Source organism: Metschnikowia bicuspidata (assembly GCF_001664035.1).
Source record: "Metschnikowia bicuspidata var. bicuspidata NRRL YB-4993 chromosome Unknown METBIscaffold_4, whole genome shotgun sequence".
In the NCBI taxonomy this organism is placed as follows: Eukaryota; Fungi; Ascomycota; class Pichiomycetes; order Serinales; family Metschnikowiaceae; genus Metschnikowia; species Metschnikowia bicuspidata.
Window position 1 is genome coordinate 1,637,409 of NW_017387734.1, and position 11,014 is coordinate 1,648,422.

The 11,014-nt window shown below is 52.7% G+C and overlaps 7 protein-coding genes across 7 annotated transcripts in view; 5 read left to right on the forward strand and 2 right to left on the reverse strand.

The window, feature by feature from the left end:
- Positions 1 to 1,668: 1,668 nt before the first annotated feature.
- On the forward strand, positions 1,669 to 2,676 carry PHO23 (Pho23p; the record flags this gene model as incomplete). Its single annotated transcript, XM_018858986.1, has 1 exon — positions 1,669 to 2,676. One exon carries the CDS (start codon positions 1,669 to 1,671, stop codon positions 2,674 to 2,676), a length of 1,008 nt encoding a protein of 335 aa, XP_018711255.1.
- Positions 2,677 to 3,403: 727 nt separating this feature from the next.
- RAS1 (Ras family GTPase) lies at positions 3,404 to 4,153 on the forward strand (the record flags this gene model as incomplete). The annotated part of the gene is made up of 1 exon (XM_018857689.1): positions 3,404 to 4,153. The coding sequence occupies one exon, from the start codon at positions 3,404 to 3,406 to the stop codon at positions 4,151 to 4,153; it is 750 nt and encodes a 249-aa protein (XP_018711256.1).
- Positions 4,154 to 4,441: 288 nt separating this feature from the next.
- METBIDRAFT_79021 (dolichyl-diphosphooligosaccharide-protein glycotransferase) lies at positions 4,442 to 4,945 on the reverse strand (the record flags this gene model as incomplete). Its single annotated transcript, XM_018858987.1, has 1 exon — positions 4,442 to 4,945. The coding sequence occupies one exon, from the start codon at positions 4,943 to 4,945 to the stop codon at positions 4,442 to 4,444; it is 504 nt and encodes a 167-aa protein (XP_018711257.1).
- A 653-nt stretch (positions 4,946 to 5,598) lies between these two features.
- OCA1 (putative tyrosine protein phosphatase) lies at positions 5,599 to 6,195 on the forward strand (the record flags this gene model as incomplete). Its single annotated transcript, XM_018854257.1, has 1 exon — positions 5,599 to 6,195. The coding sequence occupies one exon, from the start codon at positions 5,599 to 5,601 to the stop codon at positions 6,193 to 6,195; it is 597 nt and encodes a 198-aa protein (XP_018711258.1).
- An 807-nt stretch (positions 6,196 to 7,002) lies between these two features.
- On the forward strand, positions 7,003 to 7,746 carry METBIDRAFT_43121 (uncharacterized protein; the record flags this gene model as incomplete). Its single annotated transcript, XM_018857619.1, has 1 exon — positions 7,003 to 7,746. The coding sequence occupies one exon, from the start codon at positions 7,003 to 7,005 to the stop codon at positions 7,744 to 7,746; it is 744 nt and encodes a 247-aa protein (XP_018711259.1).
- A 1,638-nt stretch (positions 7,747 to 9,384) lies between these two features.
- METBIDRAFT_43955 (glutathione peroxidase) lies at positions 9,385 to 9,864 on the forward strand (the record flags this gene model as incomplete). Its single annotated transcript, XM_018857724.1, has 1 exon — positions 9,385 to 9,864. One exon carries the CDS (start codon positions 9,385 to 9,387, stop codon positions 9,862 to 9,864), a length of 480 nt encoding a protein of 159 aa, XP_018711260.1.
- A 434-nt stretch (positions 9,865 to 10,298) lies between these two features.
- The window catches only part of METBIDRAFT_205275 (uncharacterized protein), a 2,340-nt gene continuing 1,624 nt past the window's right edge, over positions 10,299 to 11,014 (reverse strand). Inside the window, exon 2 of the mRNA XM_018854969.1 lies at positions 10,299 to 10,757. Coding sequence (XP_018711261.1) covers positions 10,619 to 10,757 — 139 coding nt within the window. The 3' untranslated portion in view covers positions 10,299 to 10,618. The remainder of the gene's footprint in view (positions 10,758 to 11,014) is intronic.

Genomic DNA, 11,014 nt, shown 5'->3' on the forward strand with positions numbered 1-11,014 from the left:
GTGATGATCGAATGTCTTCAATGAAGATCTTAGAACCACTCTAGTGATGATCGAATGAAGATCTGAGAAACAATCTATGGATAATCAAATGTCTTCACTAAGATCCTAAACCACTCTAGTGATGATTGAAAGTCTTCAATAAAATCCTGAAACCACTGTAGTGATGATCGAGTGTCTTCAGTGAGATCCTAAAGCCACTCTGGTGATGATCGAATGTCTTCAATGAAGATCTTAGAACAACTCTAGTGATGATCGAATGAAGATCTTAGAACCACTCTATGGATAATCAAGTGTCTTCACTAAGATCCTAAAGCCACTCTAGTGATGACTATTGATGACCGATGTCCTCAGTGGCTTGAAGCGATGGTTTCAGAGCCTCTTTCTTCAAAGCCTCTCGGATGGTGACCTTAAAGTCTTCAGTGGTGCTCGACGGGGATTCCGTGAAGATTCCAAAACCTCTAGTATGATCGAAAGCCTGTCGGTTCCCTCGTTCGTCCTGCTGATATCGTCTCAATGCCTGGCTGCCCGGGAAATGACGCGATGCCTGAAAGTCTCCACTATAAAAAACAATCGAAAACGGCTCGATGCCGGAAGTCCTGACTAGGGGTGGTTGCGGTCTTCCCAGGTAGGCTCGAAAGTGTGGCGTTCAGCCTCGCTAGTGGGGCCTCGCTTGAATCTGCGCCTCCAGAGATATGCAAGACTCGTCCGGATTGGGCCTGCAAATATGGACTGGGAGTCGAAGCTCAGAAAATCCGATGCGCTGGTCCTAATCGGCCGTTCTGGAGTTGTGCCGGCGCCCCGAAAAGTCTGCAATAGAAACGTGAACTACGATGCGACCTGGCTAATTTGCGATGCCTATATGAGCGGCCAGATGCACGTGAATGGTTCTGTCCAGGCTGTCCGGATACAAGCGAGAATTCGGATACAAGGCCTGGGCTGGAGTCACGTGGCGTTTCTATCAAACGGCCGATGTTGGTCGGACGGCCAGGCGGGCTGGAAACCGTCTGCAAAGACCTGGTGGTCTTGGTGGATCTCACGTGACATTTTGCAATCGCGGGGCGGCGGGACGGTGGCGAATTGCGTTTTGCGCCTGTGGGAAACGCCGCTTTTCTGCACGACCGGCGGCAACGCAATAAGCACACCTTTTTTTTTGACTCGGTCCTCGAAATGTCCGGTTCGTCGTGCTGTATTCTGAGCTAGACGCACTTTGGCTGTGTGCTGGTGGCCGGGCGGCCGGGATACGTGGCGTCACGTGACCATCCGTCACGTGACAGCATGTATCTAACCGGGAGCGGCGGCACGTGACCGGCCGCCCCGCGGGGCCGCCTCCCTGCCACCGGTGGCCCAGGCACGTGCACGTGCCGTCGCTGTCTGCTTAAATTACAGCGTTTTGGGTCTCACTATCTCGCCGGCGGGTAGCGTTGCAGCCCCTACGGATTTAGTTAGGGCACGACCCGCACTGAACGGTGTCCTGCAGGTAGCGGCAGCGCGCCAGACATCAAAAGTCACCAGAACCAGCGGGCAGCCCAGCGCCCGACTCCAAAACGCCAGAAACCGAAACGGCACCCCACCAAAACCGCACCCCACCAAATTGGCACGCCACGAAAAAACACACCGCCAAGTAATTCGCCACGCCGTCCACAGACCCATTCACCCTCGCCCTGCAGGATGCACTCCGACTTGCCCGCCCGCCCCAAGTCGCAGCGGCTAGCCAACAGAACCAAGGCGGACAAGCCGTTGCAGTACTTCCAGCAGTTCCAGAAACGGGCACAGAACATCACCAACATCAACGATCTCTTGCCCGGGCTCAACGACATTTCCGACGCGTTTGAGGCCATGCCCATGGACTTGTTCAAGTACTTCACGCTCTTGAAGGAAATCGACGCCAAGTGCATCAAAACCGTCCCGTTGATCAACCACAACATCGGCCAGTACATCGACCAGCTCCACACAAAGCCCGAGGCCGCGGCGCCGCACGCCCATATGACGCGCTTGCAGCGGATCCGCAAGCAGATCCACGAGGTGATCCCGTGCCTCGAAGAGAAGATGCACGTGACGTCCGTGGCAGCCGACGTCATGGCAAAGCACATGTACCGCATCAACAACGACTACAAGGTGATCATCGGCAACAACGAGATCCCGGAGTCCGTGCGCGTGGGCCCGCTCAACCACCGTGCCTTGATCCTGGACCCACAGGCTGCGGCAGACGCCGCCAAGAGCGCCCAGTCGCAGAGATCCGAGACCCGCCGCGAGGCCTTGGCCGCGCGGAAAGCGCACAAGGACCCCGAGGACGAGGACGGCTCCAAGAAGCGCAAGACCAAGGAGCCCACGCCCCTGGAGCCCGCCGCGTCCTCGAGCGGCAACGTCAAGAAGCGCCGCAAGGACAAGGAGCCGGAGAAGGCCGTGGCGCCTGTTGCTGCGGACAAGAAAAAAACAGGCGCCAAGCCCCGGAAGGACCGCGAGCCCGAGCCGGCGTCCCACCCGGGGAGCGCCGGGGCCGAGCCCACCTACTGCTACTGCAACCAGATCTCCTTTGGCGAGATGGTTGGCTGTGACGGCGACACCTGCGAACGCGAGTGGTTCCACTTGCCGTGCATTGGCTTCAAGAACCCTCCCAAAGGCAAATGGTACTGCGACGACTGTGTTGCCAAGATGAAGAAAGCGAAGAAGCCGTGAGCGGCTGCGATGCACTAGGACGAGGTCATGTCGCCATGCTGGGTTGTTTTGAATTGGGTCGGCGACGGCTTCTTGTTTCAGAATAGACCGGGGGAAACGACTTCGACTGAAACACGTGCTCATGTGCTTCAACCACCACCGAAATGGGGCATTTTAATGGGATCCACAACCGCCACTGAAATCCCTACGTGTGTCAAAACACCACGGAAACGAGATACATCCACGTGCCTCAACACACCACGAAAATGCCAAGTGCCCCGCCACGATTGTACTATGGAATGTTCGCCAGCAACGCGGTTGTTTTGGATTCTCGCGTGGAGATGTCCAAAAACGGAAATAACCCCTCCGTTGCCCCCTGGCATTGATGTACCAATGCGGCCTCAATTCATCAAGGGATAATCCAATGAGGCATGTGGGCGTTCCAGCCGCGGTCAGCAGATGTCCCGCCCGCGTCCTTGTTGGGTTTCGGAAGCACCAGCCAGTTGCATGCAACCACCAGAAAAGGCCGGCAACTATTCCAGCTCCAGAGTTGGGCCTGCGGGCCTGCAGGCAGGTAGAACTGCACGCCGCACCTTCCCAGACTGGCGTTGCGGCGCGCCGCCCGGTCGTGAGACTTGGCGCCCGCAGCATCGCCACCCGTGCATCCCGCGCCCAAGTGGGCGAAGAGGATCTACCGCATTTCGACCCCCTGCCTATTCTGGCCACCAGTCTTAGCACACACTACAGGATGCCCAAAGAATACAAGTTAGTCGTTGTTGGAGGCGGAGGTGTGGGAAAGTCCGCCATCACCATCCAGCTAATCCAGTCGCATTTTGTGGATGAGTACGACCCGACCATCGAGGACTCCTACCGCAAGCTGTGCGTTGTTGACGGGCAGCAAGTCATCTTGGATATCTTGGACACTGCTGGGCAAGAGGAGTATCTGGCCATGAGGGAACAATACATGCGTACTGGCGAAGGTTTCTTGCTTGTGTACGCCATCAACTCCAGAAACTCCCTCGATGAGTTGCTGGTGTTTTACGAACAGATCCAGAGAGTGAAGGACTCCGACAACGTGCCTGTGTTGGTGGTGGGCAACAAATCCGACTTGGAGATCGAAAGACAGGTGTCCTATGAAGAGGGCTTGGCGTTTGCCAAATCCTTGGGTTGTCCATTTATGGAAGCTTCCGCCAAGCAAAGAATCAACGTCGAGGAAGCCTTCCACGGATTGGTCCGCACCATCAACACCAAAGAAGCTTCGGTCAGTGCGGAGTTGGCTGGCGAATCTGCAGACCCAAATGCACCAAACGCTACTGCCACTGCGCCGGATGACCTTGCTGCGTCGGCCCTCGCTAATAATGACGCCGACAATGCCGCTGAGGGAACCGCCGTTGCTGGGGACGACAAGGCAGCTCCATCGAGCGCACCCCAAAGAAAGACACAAAATTCCTCCACCACGCTGAGCAAAGAAAAGAGTGGATGCTGTGTCATTGTCTAGAACTGCGACCACACAAATCATGATGCGTGCACGATACTCGGTGCATAGCGTGACGAGAGCAAGTGCGTCTTCTTTTATCTCAAGGACACTAGTTTCTACTCAAATACTGTTAGATTTTATATATTCCCGTTGGGCCCTGCCTTACAATTCCTTCGTTTCTTTCGCGAATATATCCCTTTTAAGATTTGTGATACAGCAAATATCTCTTTTATCGTGCACTTTGCTTTGCGGCGTGTAACGCGGCAGCAGGATCATGTCTGTCCACTTCCTGTGTGTTTTGCGAGGCCCCTAGTTGATGAAGTGGAATACAATGAAGTGCAAAATCAAGCTGGCAAAGATATAGTCACCGACTGCACGTTCAGGGCTGATTGTGGGGAAGGCCTTTTCAGCCTTGGTTTCGGCACTGGTGCTTCCGCCGTCAACAGCAGCGTAGTGCATTCTCAAACTAACGGTCAACACAAACTGCCCCACGCAAGCGATGAAGCCGCCCAAAAACGCGTTGAAGGGGAAGTTTCCAATCAAAAGCACATAGACAAACTGCAACACTCCCAAGGCGACCAAGAAGACCAAGAAAATGTCAATGAACTGCAAGCGGGGGGTCAACGACTTGCAGTAGTTGTTGTATGTGGACTCCACGGCATTGGCCACGTCGGTGAAGCGGTGGCCCAATTTGGAGTTTTGTCTCACCAAGGCCGGTTTCTTCGCTGAGTCGGGGTTTGCGTCTTTTTGCGTGGACTGCTGCGTGGCCACTGCGGCAACCGCCTTTTTCACAGCAACGGCTTTTTTGGACATGGTGGTTTTGAGGTGGGGGTGGCAAGGGAATGGAGCGAGGTGAACACGTAGATCGCTCGGCACCTCAGGTCGCACTGGCCCGCGCGCTAACTGCGGCGCGGAGTGCTTTTTTGAGACCTGCACCTGGGAGCGAGGCATATTCGTTTTTCGTTAGTGTGCTGCAAAAACGTAGAAAAAAGGCCGAAACAGGAGACAGGCAAAACAAAGAGAAAACAGCAGACGCCGCTGCTGTTTTATAGAGCGACAAAAGAACCATGATACCCATCAAGTACTTCTGTGAACTTTGCACGTGACGAATGTGTTTCTGATCATTACTTCGCTTTAGTACAGGCAGCTTTTTTGCTGCCGGTAGGTTTCTCCACAAGCACTCTATATGGACCGCCCGGTAAGAGACGGCCAATCACGTGAACATTTTCCGCTGGAAACCCGAGTTTTGTGGCTGGAATTCTGAGCAGAACCGCAACGGGCACATGTGGCTTTTAAAGCGGCTGGCCACAGTCACCTGTATTTTTAGACGCCGGAAAAGGGACATGGTTTGGAGCCGACCAGAAAGCGCACTACCCGCCGCGACCCCCTCGGGCGGGGTCACGTGACGCGAGCTTGATATGCTTTTTCCAGCGAGGCGAGCCAAGGCCTTGTCTGGCAGGAAAAGCATGTCGGCCGCCACTCAACAAGATCCCGAAATCGACCCCTTGGACAGCAGCAAATCGTTGCTCATACCCAAGGCGCCGATCCTGCGGATCATTCCGCCGTTGAATTTTTGTCCGGTGGAGAAACAGCTCTACCGGTCGGGCCAGCCTTCCCTCATCAACCAGTCTTTCTTGGAGGAGCTCAACTTGAAGACCATTCTCTGGTTGGCCAGCGAGGAGCCGGTGGAGGATTTCTTGGACTACTGCCTGAACAAAAGCATAAACATCGAGTTTGTCGGGCTCATCAACGACTACAACTACACGAACATCAATCCGTGGGACTCGTTGGACGAGCGCACCATCAAGAAGGCGTTGGAGTTCATCTGCAACAAGGACAACTACCCTTTGCTTGTGTGCTGTGGGATGGGGAGACACCGCACCGGCGCGGTCATTGGCTGCTTGCGCCGGCTTCAAGGCTGGAACCTAGCCAGTGTTTCGGAGGAGTACCGCCGCTTTTCTGGCGCGCGGGGCGGGCGGATACTTGTGGAATTGCTCATTGAAAGTTTCGATGTGCTGAGTGTGGAGGGGGTCCCCTCCAAGCTTCCTGATTTCTTGAAATAGGCTCCTTGCAGCTGAAAGAACGAGATGTGCGCAGGCCCACCATTGAGACGGGCGCTTCGAACATCCGTGGGACTGCGCTTGCCGCTGCCGCTGCTGCTGCGTCTTGGGGCTTTATGCGTATACTGACACCTTGGATGGAAGTGTTTGTGAAAGTGGACACCAGCAGGAAAGTACGTGCAGTCCCGACGAATCTGCGTCATCAGAGCCTTCGCTTGAAGACACGGCTGTTCTCGACGCATGAGTAGCGTTTACAAAGAGCCTTGATTTCACTACCCACAGTGACACAGGGAAATCGGCACTACATTTACTGGCTTGAAGCAGAACTACTGACTCGAAGACCAAGAGTTCGCTCGCACCTGGCCTACTTTAAAACAAGGAACAAGAAAACAGACACGCACGAAAACAGACCCGCCAAAACAGCGTGTCTCGTGGTTTTCCATGTCAATCTTTTCTTGCTCACCATGCGTATTGGGTGCCCGTGCTGAAACGGTAGGCCCGCCCGGCTGTGCCCTATAACGTGCCCCGAAATAGCGCGACGTCGGAAGACCGGCAGGCTCGCACCCGTGCATCCCAGGGACAAGCTTATAGAGGATCATCTCCCGCAATGGCTCAGGAGGGCAAACAAGGGCCGAGAATTAAAAAAAGCGTTTCTTTCACGTCCCAAGCTATTCCCCACAGCCACAGACTTATCATCATACTGCTTGCTGATCCTGGTTTTTCCTTAGCTCAGCCACACCTCAATTCTCCTACAGCCCGCAGTCTTAGATTGCGCCTCTTTTTCTCCCCCCGACTTCAGAATCTGATACAATGGGCAGGTGCACCACTGTCATTACGCTCACAGGAGCCACGTCTTTGGGGTTGTTGACAGGCTCATTGGCGTACCAGTCGATGAAGAAAATCCCGGAGTTGATCAGACAGTTGAACCAGCAGGCGTCCCTAAAAGCCGCGTCTGCCGAGCCTGTGTTGGCCGCCATCCGAACCAACTTCACAGTGTCTAATGCCGTGAACGTCGTCTTGGCTTCGCTCTCCACTTGGCTCTTCTCGACGATTTACAAACACTCGTCTGCGGCGGGAAAGCACCCCTACTTGTTGTATTCTGCAGTGGCTGCCCCCTTGGCGCTTGCGACTTTGTACTACCAGACCGGCGCCAAGACTTGCGTGTTGACGGGTCCCTTCAGCGATGTAGCTAGATTTAGGGAGTGTCTCTGCGCGAAAATTGCCAATCTTACCAGCGGATGCCGCGTCTTGCTGGGACAAAAGAAGGAATACACGACCCCTGAGCCCGCGACAGAGGACGTGCCCATGGACCAGTCGTACATCCATGTTTCTGACGATTCTGTGTCGACCGACTCGTCCCCCGAAACGCCCATTGAGACTTTGGATTCCGTGCCCTCGGCCATCGAAAGCGAGGTTGAAGATGCCTTGAGCAAGAAGGAGCGCGTCAAGGACTTGGAAAACGTGGCCGCGGCATACAATGTTGCGTCAATGATTGCTGGTGTGGGCTTTGCCATCTGCTCGGTTGGCGTCATTGGAGACCAGTTCTTCCTTTAGGCGGTACCGTCAGCGTGAGTGTGTGAGTACGAGAGCCACTGTCGAAAGCAAGGGAGAAATGGCTCAAATGGTTGTGGATGAATGTCTGGGATATACGCGGATGTGGGCGGACGCAGCATGTCGGGACACGCCGGCTTGATGTGTATGGATCCCATTGGCTTACTTGGGCCGAGGCTTCGTATTGCCAGCAGCTGTGGCGCACCCGTAGTGATTAGCGGTCCTCTTTAGCACCGGGTAACCATGCTGCGTCCTCCGCGTATAACCTTTTTTGCCATCAAACTTAGACGAGCGCTTGAATCTTGTACTTGTGCACAATGCGATTTCTTATTTAATGCTTGGTTAAGCACGAAAGAATCTTGACCTTAGTTCAAAGCTTGTCATTGTATGTGGCGTCTTTAGGTAGGCAAACCCGACTTGCGGCCCGTGCCATTGCTGGGGCTCACCGCAGCTCGAATGGAAATCAGATTTCAATTATGTCCCAAGCTAGCTGGGCTCATGCTTCCTGGGTTTCGCTCCAGCTATCTTCATCTTTCGGAATGAAAGTATTAATAATTTATCCGGTTTTTTAAGCTTATCCTTTGTATTTCTATAGCACAGTAATACTCGAGTAGCCCAAAGGTACTCTAGAGGGTCTACTGTGGATATTGATAGCAGACACGAGTAAAACTGGATAGGTTTCATTTTCACCGGCTGATTGAAAACTTCCAGAACATCTATTTTTCCCGATGACCCGGGATTAGCTTTTTAAGATTGTTACCCATTCTCTTCAAACAAGACGAGGTTTTTCTAAAACTTAATAATTGTCACCCACTCTCTAAATGAGAGGCTTTTCAAATCTCAAAATTTAAGCGCAGGTCTTTGGAAATCGTAGATTTCTCTGCGCAAGAAACAGCACTGGAAAATCAAAAGGTGCGTATACTTCTCTACTAGTCCTTCTTCAGCAGACTGCTGTAAAATATGGGAAAATATACGAAATAGCACCAAACATCATCCAAAGGCAAGTGGACGCAGTCCCGCTGGAATAGGCCCAGCCAGCAGAAAACGAGCCGCCTGCATACAGGGCCACTGGCTCCGGGCCAATGAAGGCTCGGTCCACTGCAACAACAATGCAAAGAAACCTCAAACATGCCCCCTAGCTCGTCTGGTGCTATTGTGCCGAGGCTGCAAACACAAGGCCGCTTGACAATGGTGTTCCAAGTGCTATGTGCCATCCATCTCCTTTCCTGACTGCAGGGCGACGTGCCTCAATCTGGAGATATTCGCAATGCGCACGGACTTAGTAAAGACACCCAGAATTAGAGCCTTAATTAAAGCACCCAAAGCACTTGGTATTAGGGCAGTGCCACAGAACAGCCGCTCTGTAGCAGACCCCATCAACAAGACGCCGCAGGCATGTATATGGCTGCAGTTGTAGGAAATCTGGATTAAGCAATAAGCAACCGAAATCACGCAACCGTTCTCTACCGCATATAAGCTTTGCGAGCGCCCCAAGGCCATATTGGGCTCTGGATGGGTCTGTTTTGCCGCGGATGACAAACAGCCTGCAAGTCGAGAATATAAAGCGCCATGATCCCGCTCAGCCGTGCGCAAATGCTCAAAATCCCCCACCGCTGCTTTCACCCCAAATTAGCTAATATCATGTCTTTCTACGAACTTGCTCCTAAGAACGCCAAGGGCGAGCCATACCCTTTCGCAGACTTGAAGGGAAAAGTCGTGGTCATTGTCAATGTCGCGTCCAAGTGTGGCTTCACTCCACAATACAAGGAGCTCGAGGAGTTGAACAAGAAGTACGCCGACAAGGACGTGCAAATCCTCGGGTTCCCCTGCAACCAGTTTGGCCTGCAGGAGCCGGGCAGTGCTGACGAGATTGCGTCCTTTTGCTCCTTGAACTATGGCGTGACTTTCCCTGTTTTGGGCAAGGTGGAGGTCAACGGAGACAACGCCGACCCTGTGTACAAGTTCTTGAAGAGCCAGAAGTCCGGCATCATGGGCCTCAACAGAATCAAGTGGAACTTCGAGAAGTTCTTGGTGGACAAAAACGGCAAGGTTGTGGAGAGATACTCGTCGTTGACCAAGCCATTGTCATTGAGTGCCAAGATCGACGAGTTGCTCAAGTAAGCACGCGACCCTCTGCTCGCCACTTCCGAAATGTCCCGAGTTTTGATACCGTAGGTATGGCTTAATATATAGCGTGTAATGGTATTTAACATTCAGACTGCGACCGAGATGCATGCTCTGCCCACGTGCAAGTATCGTCTATGGCCTGGCTTGATTTCCCGGGGTTTTAGTGGTTTGAATTGTTTGAGGTTGCGAGAGCCCCAGCTGGAACATTGAGGCCAAAGCACCATTTGTAGTCCTGGAAGATGTATATAGACACTGCAGAGCAAAGGGTATGAGATGATAGTGATTTATTTGGAGAAGCCCTCGATTGTTCAAGACTTATTAAAAGCCCAAAGCCGTGCACATTTCGTAAGCATTGTGGCCCAAGGATGTATAACTATGGCCCATCCGATAACCAGAGCGAAACGAACTAGGCAAACTGTGCTTTTGTTGCTTGTATTTCATGAAGAAAACCACAGAGTACAGAGTGAAATGCAATTTTGCTGAATTGAAGAAGTGTCAGTTGAGATCATACACCATCCTAGCTTCCCACTCAATCCATTTTTTTCTGGACTCGTTTTTTGCGATGCCCCTAGAACAGAGCACCAGAGAATCGATGGTTTCATACTTTGTTGGGATTCTGGGGTGGGTATGTGGATATAGCGTGGAACTAGCATGCCAGTTGTTCGCTGTCGCCACTGTTCCACTCGAAGAACGGGCCAAGCAGTCAGGTACGCTACATTGCCCAAGTAGGATGTATAAAAAGGTAATATTATGTTACATACGTAATTTGGTTCATACTCCAGGGCCAAGCCGCACGGCGTGCAACCACCGGGGAATGGAATTTGCAGCATGAAGAAACATGTTCCCACAGTATAGCGCTGACAGGTCGGTCCCCAAACGTCATCAAACTTGCCCTTCTCAAGCAGTAGTCCACCACAAAACACCACCAGGCCCACTCAATCATCGAGATCTGGAGGTGTTCTGTACCCTTCGGAAGTCTCGCCATGAAGTAGATCTAGAGCATTCTCATGAAGTAGATCTAGAGCATTCTCATGCAGTAGATCTAGAGCATTCTCATGAAGTATATCTAGAGCATTCTCATGCAGTAGATCTAGAGCATTCTCATGCAGTAGATCTAGAGCATTCTCATGAAGTAGATCTAGAG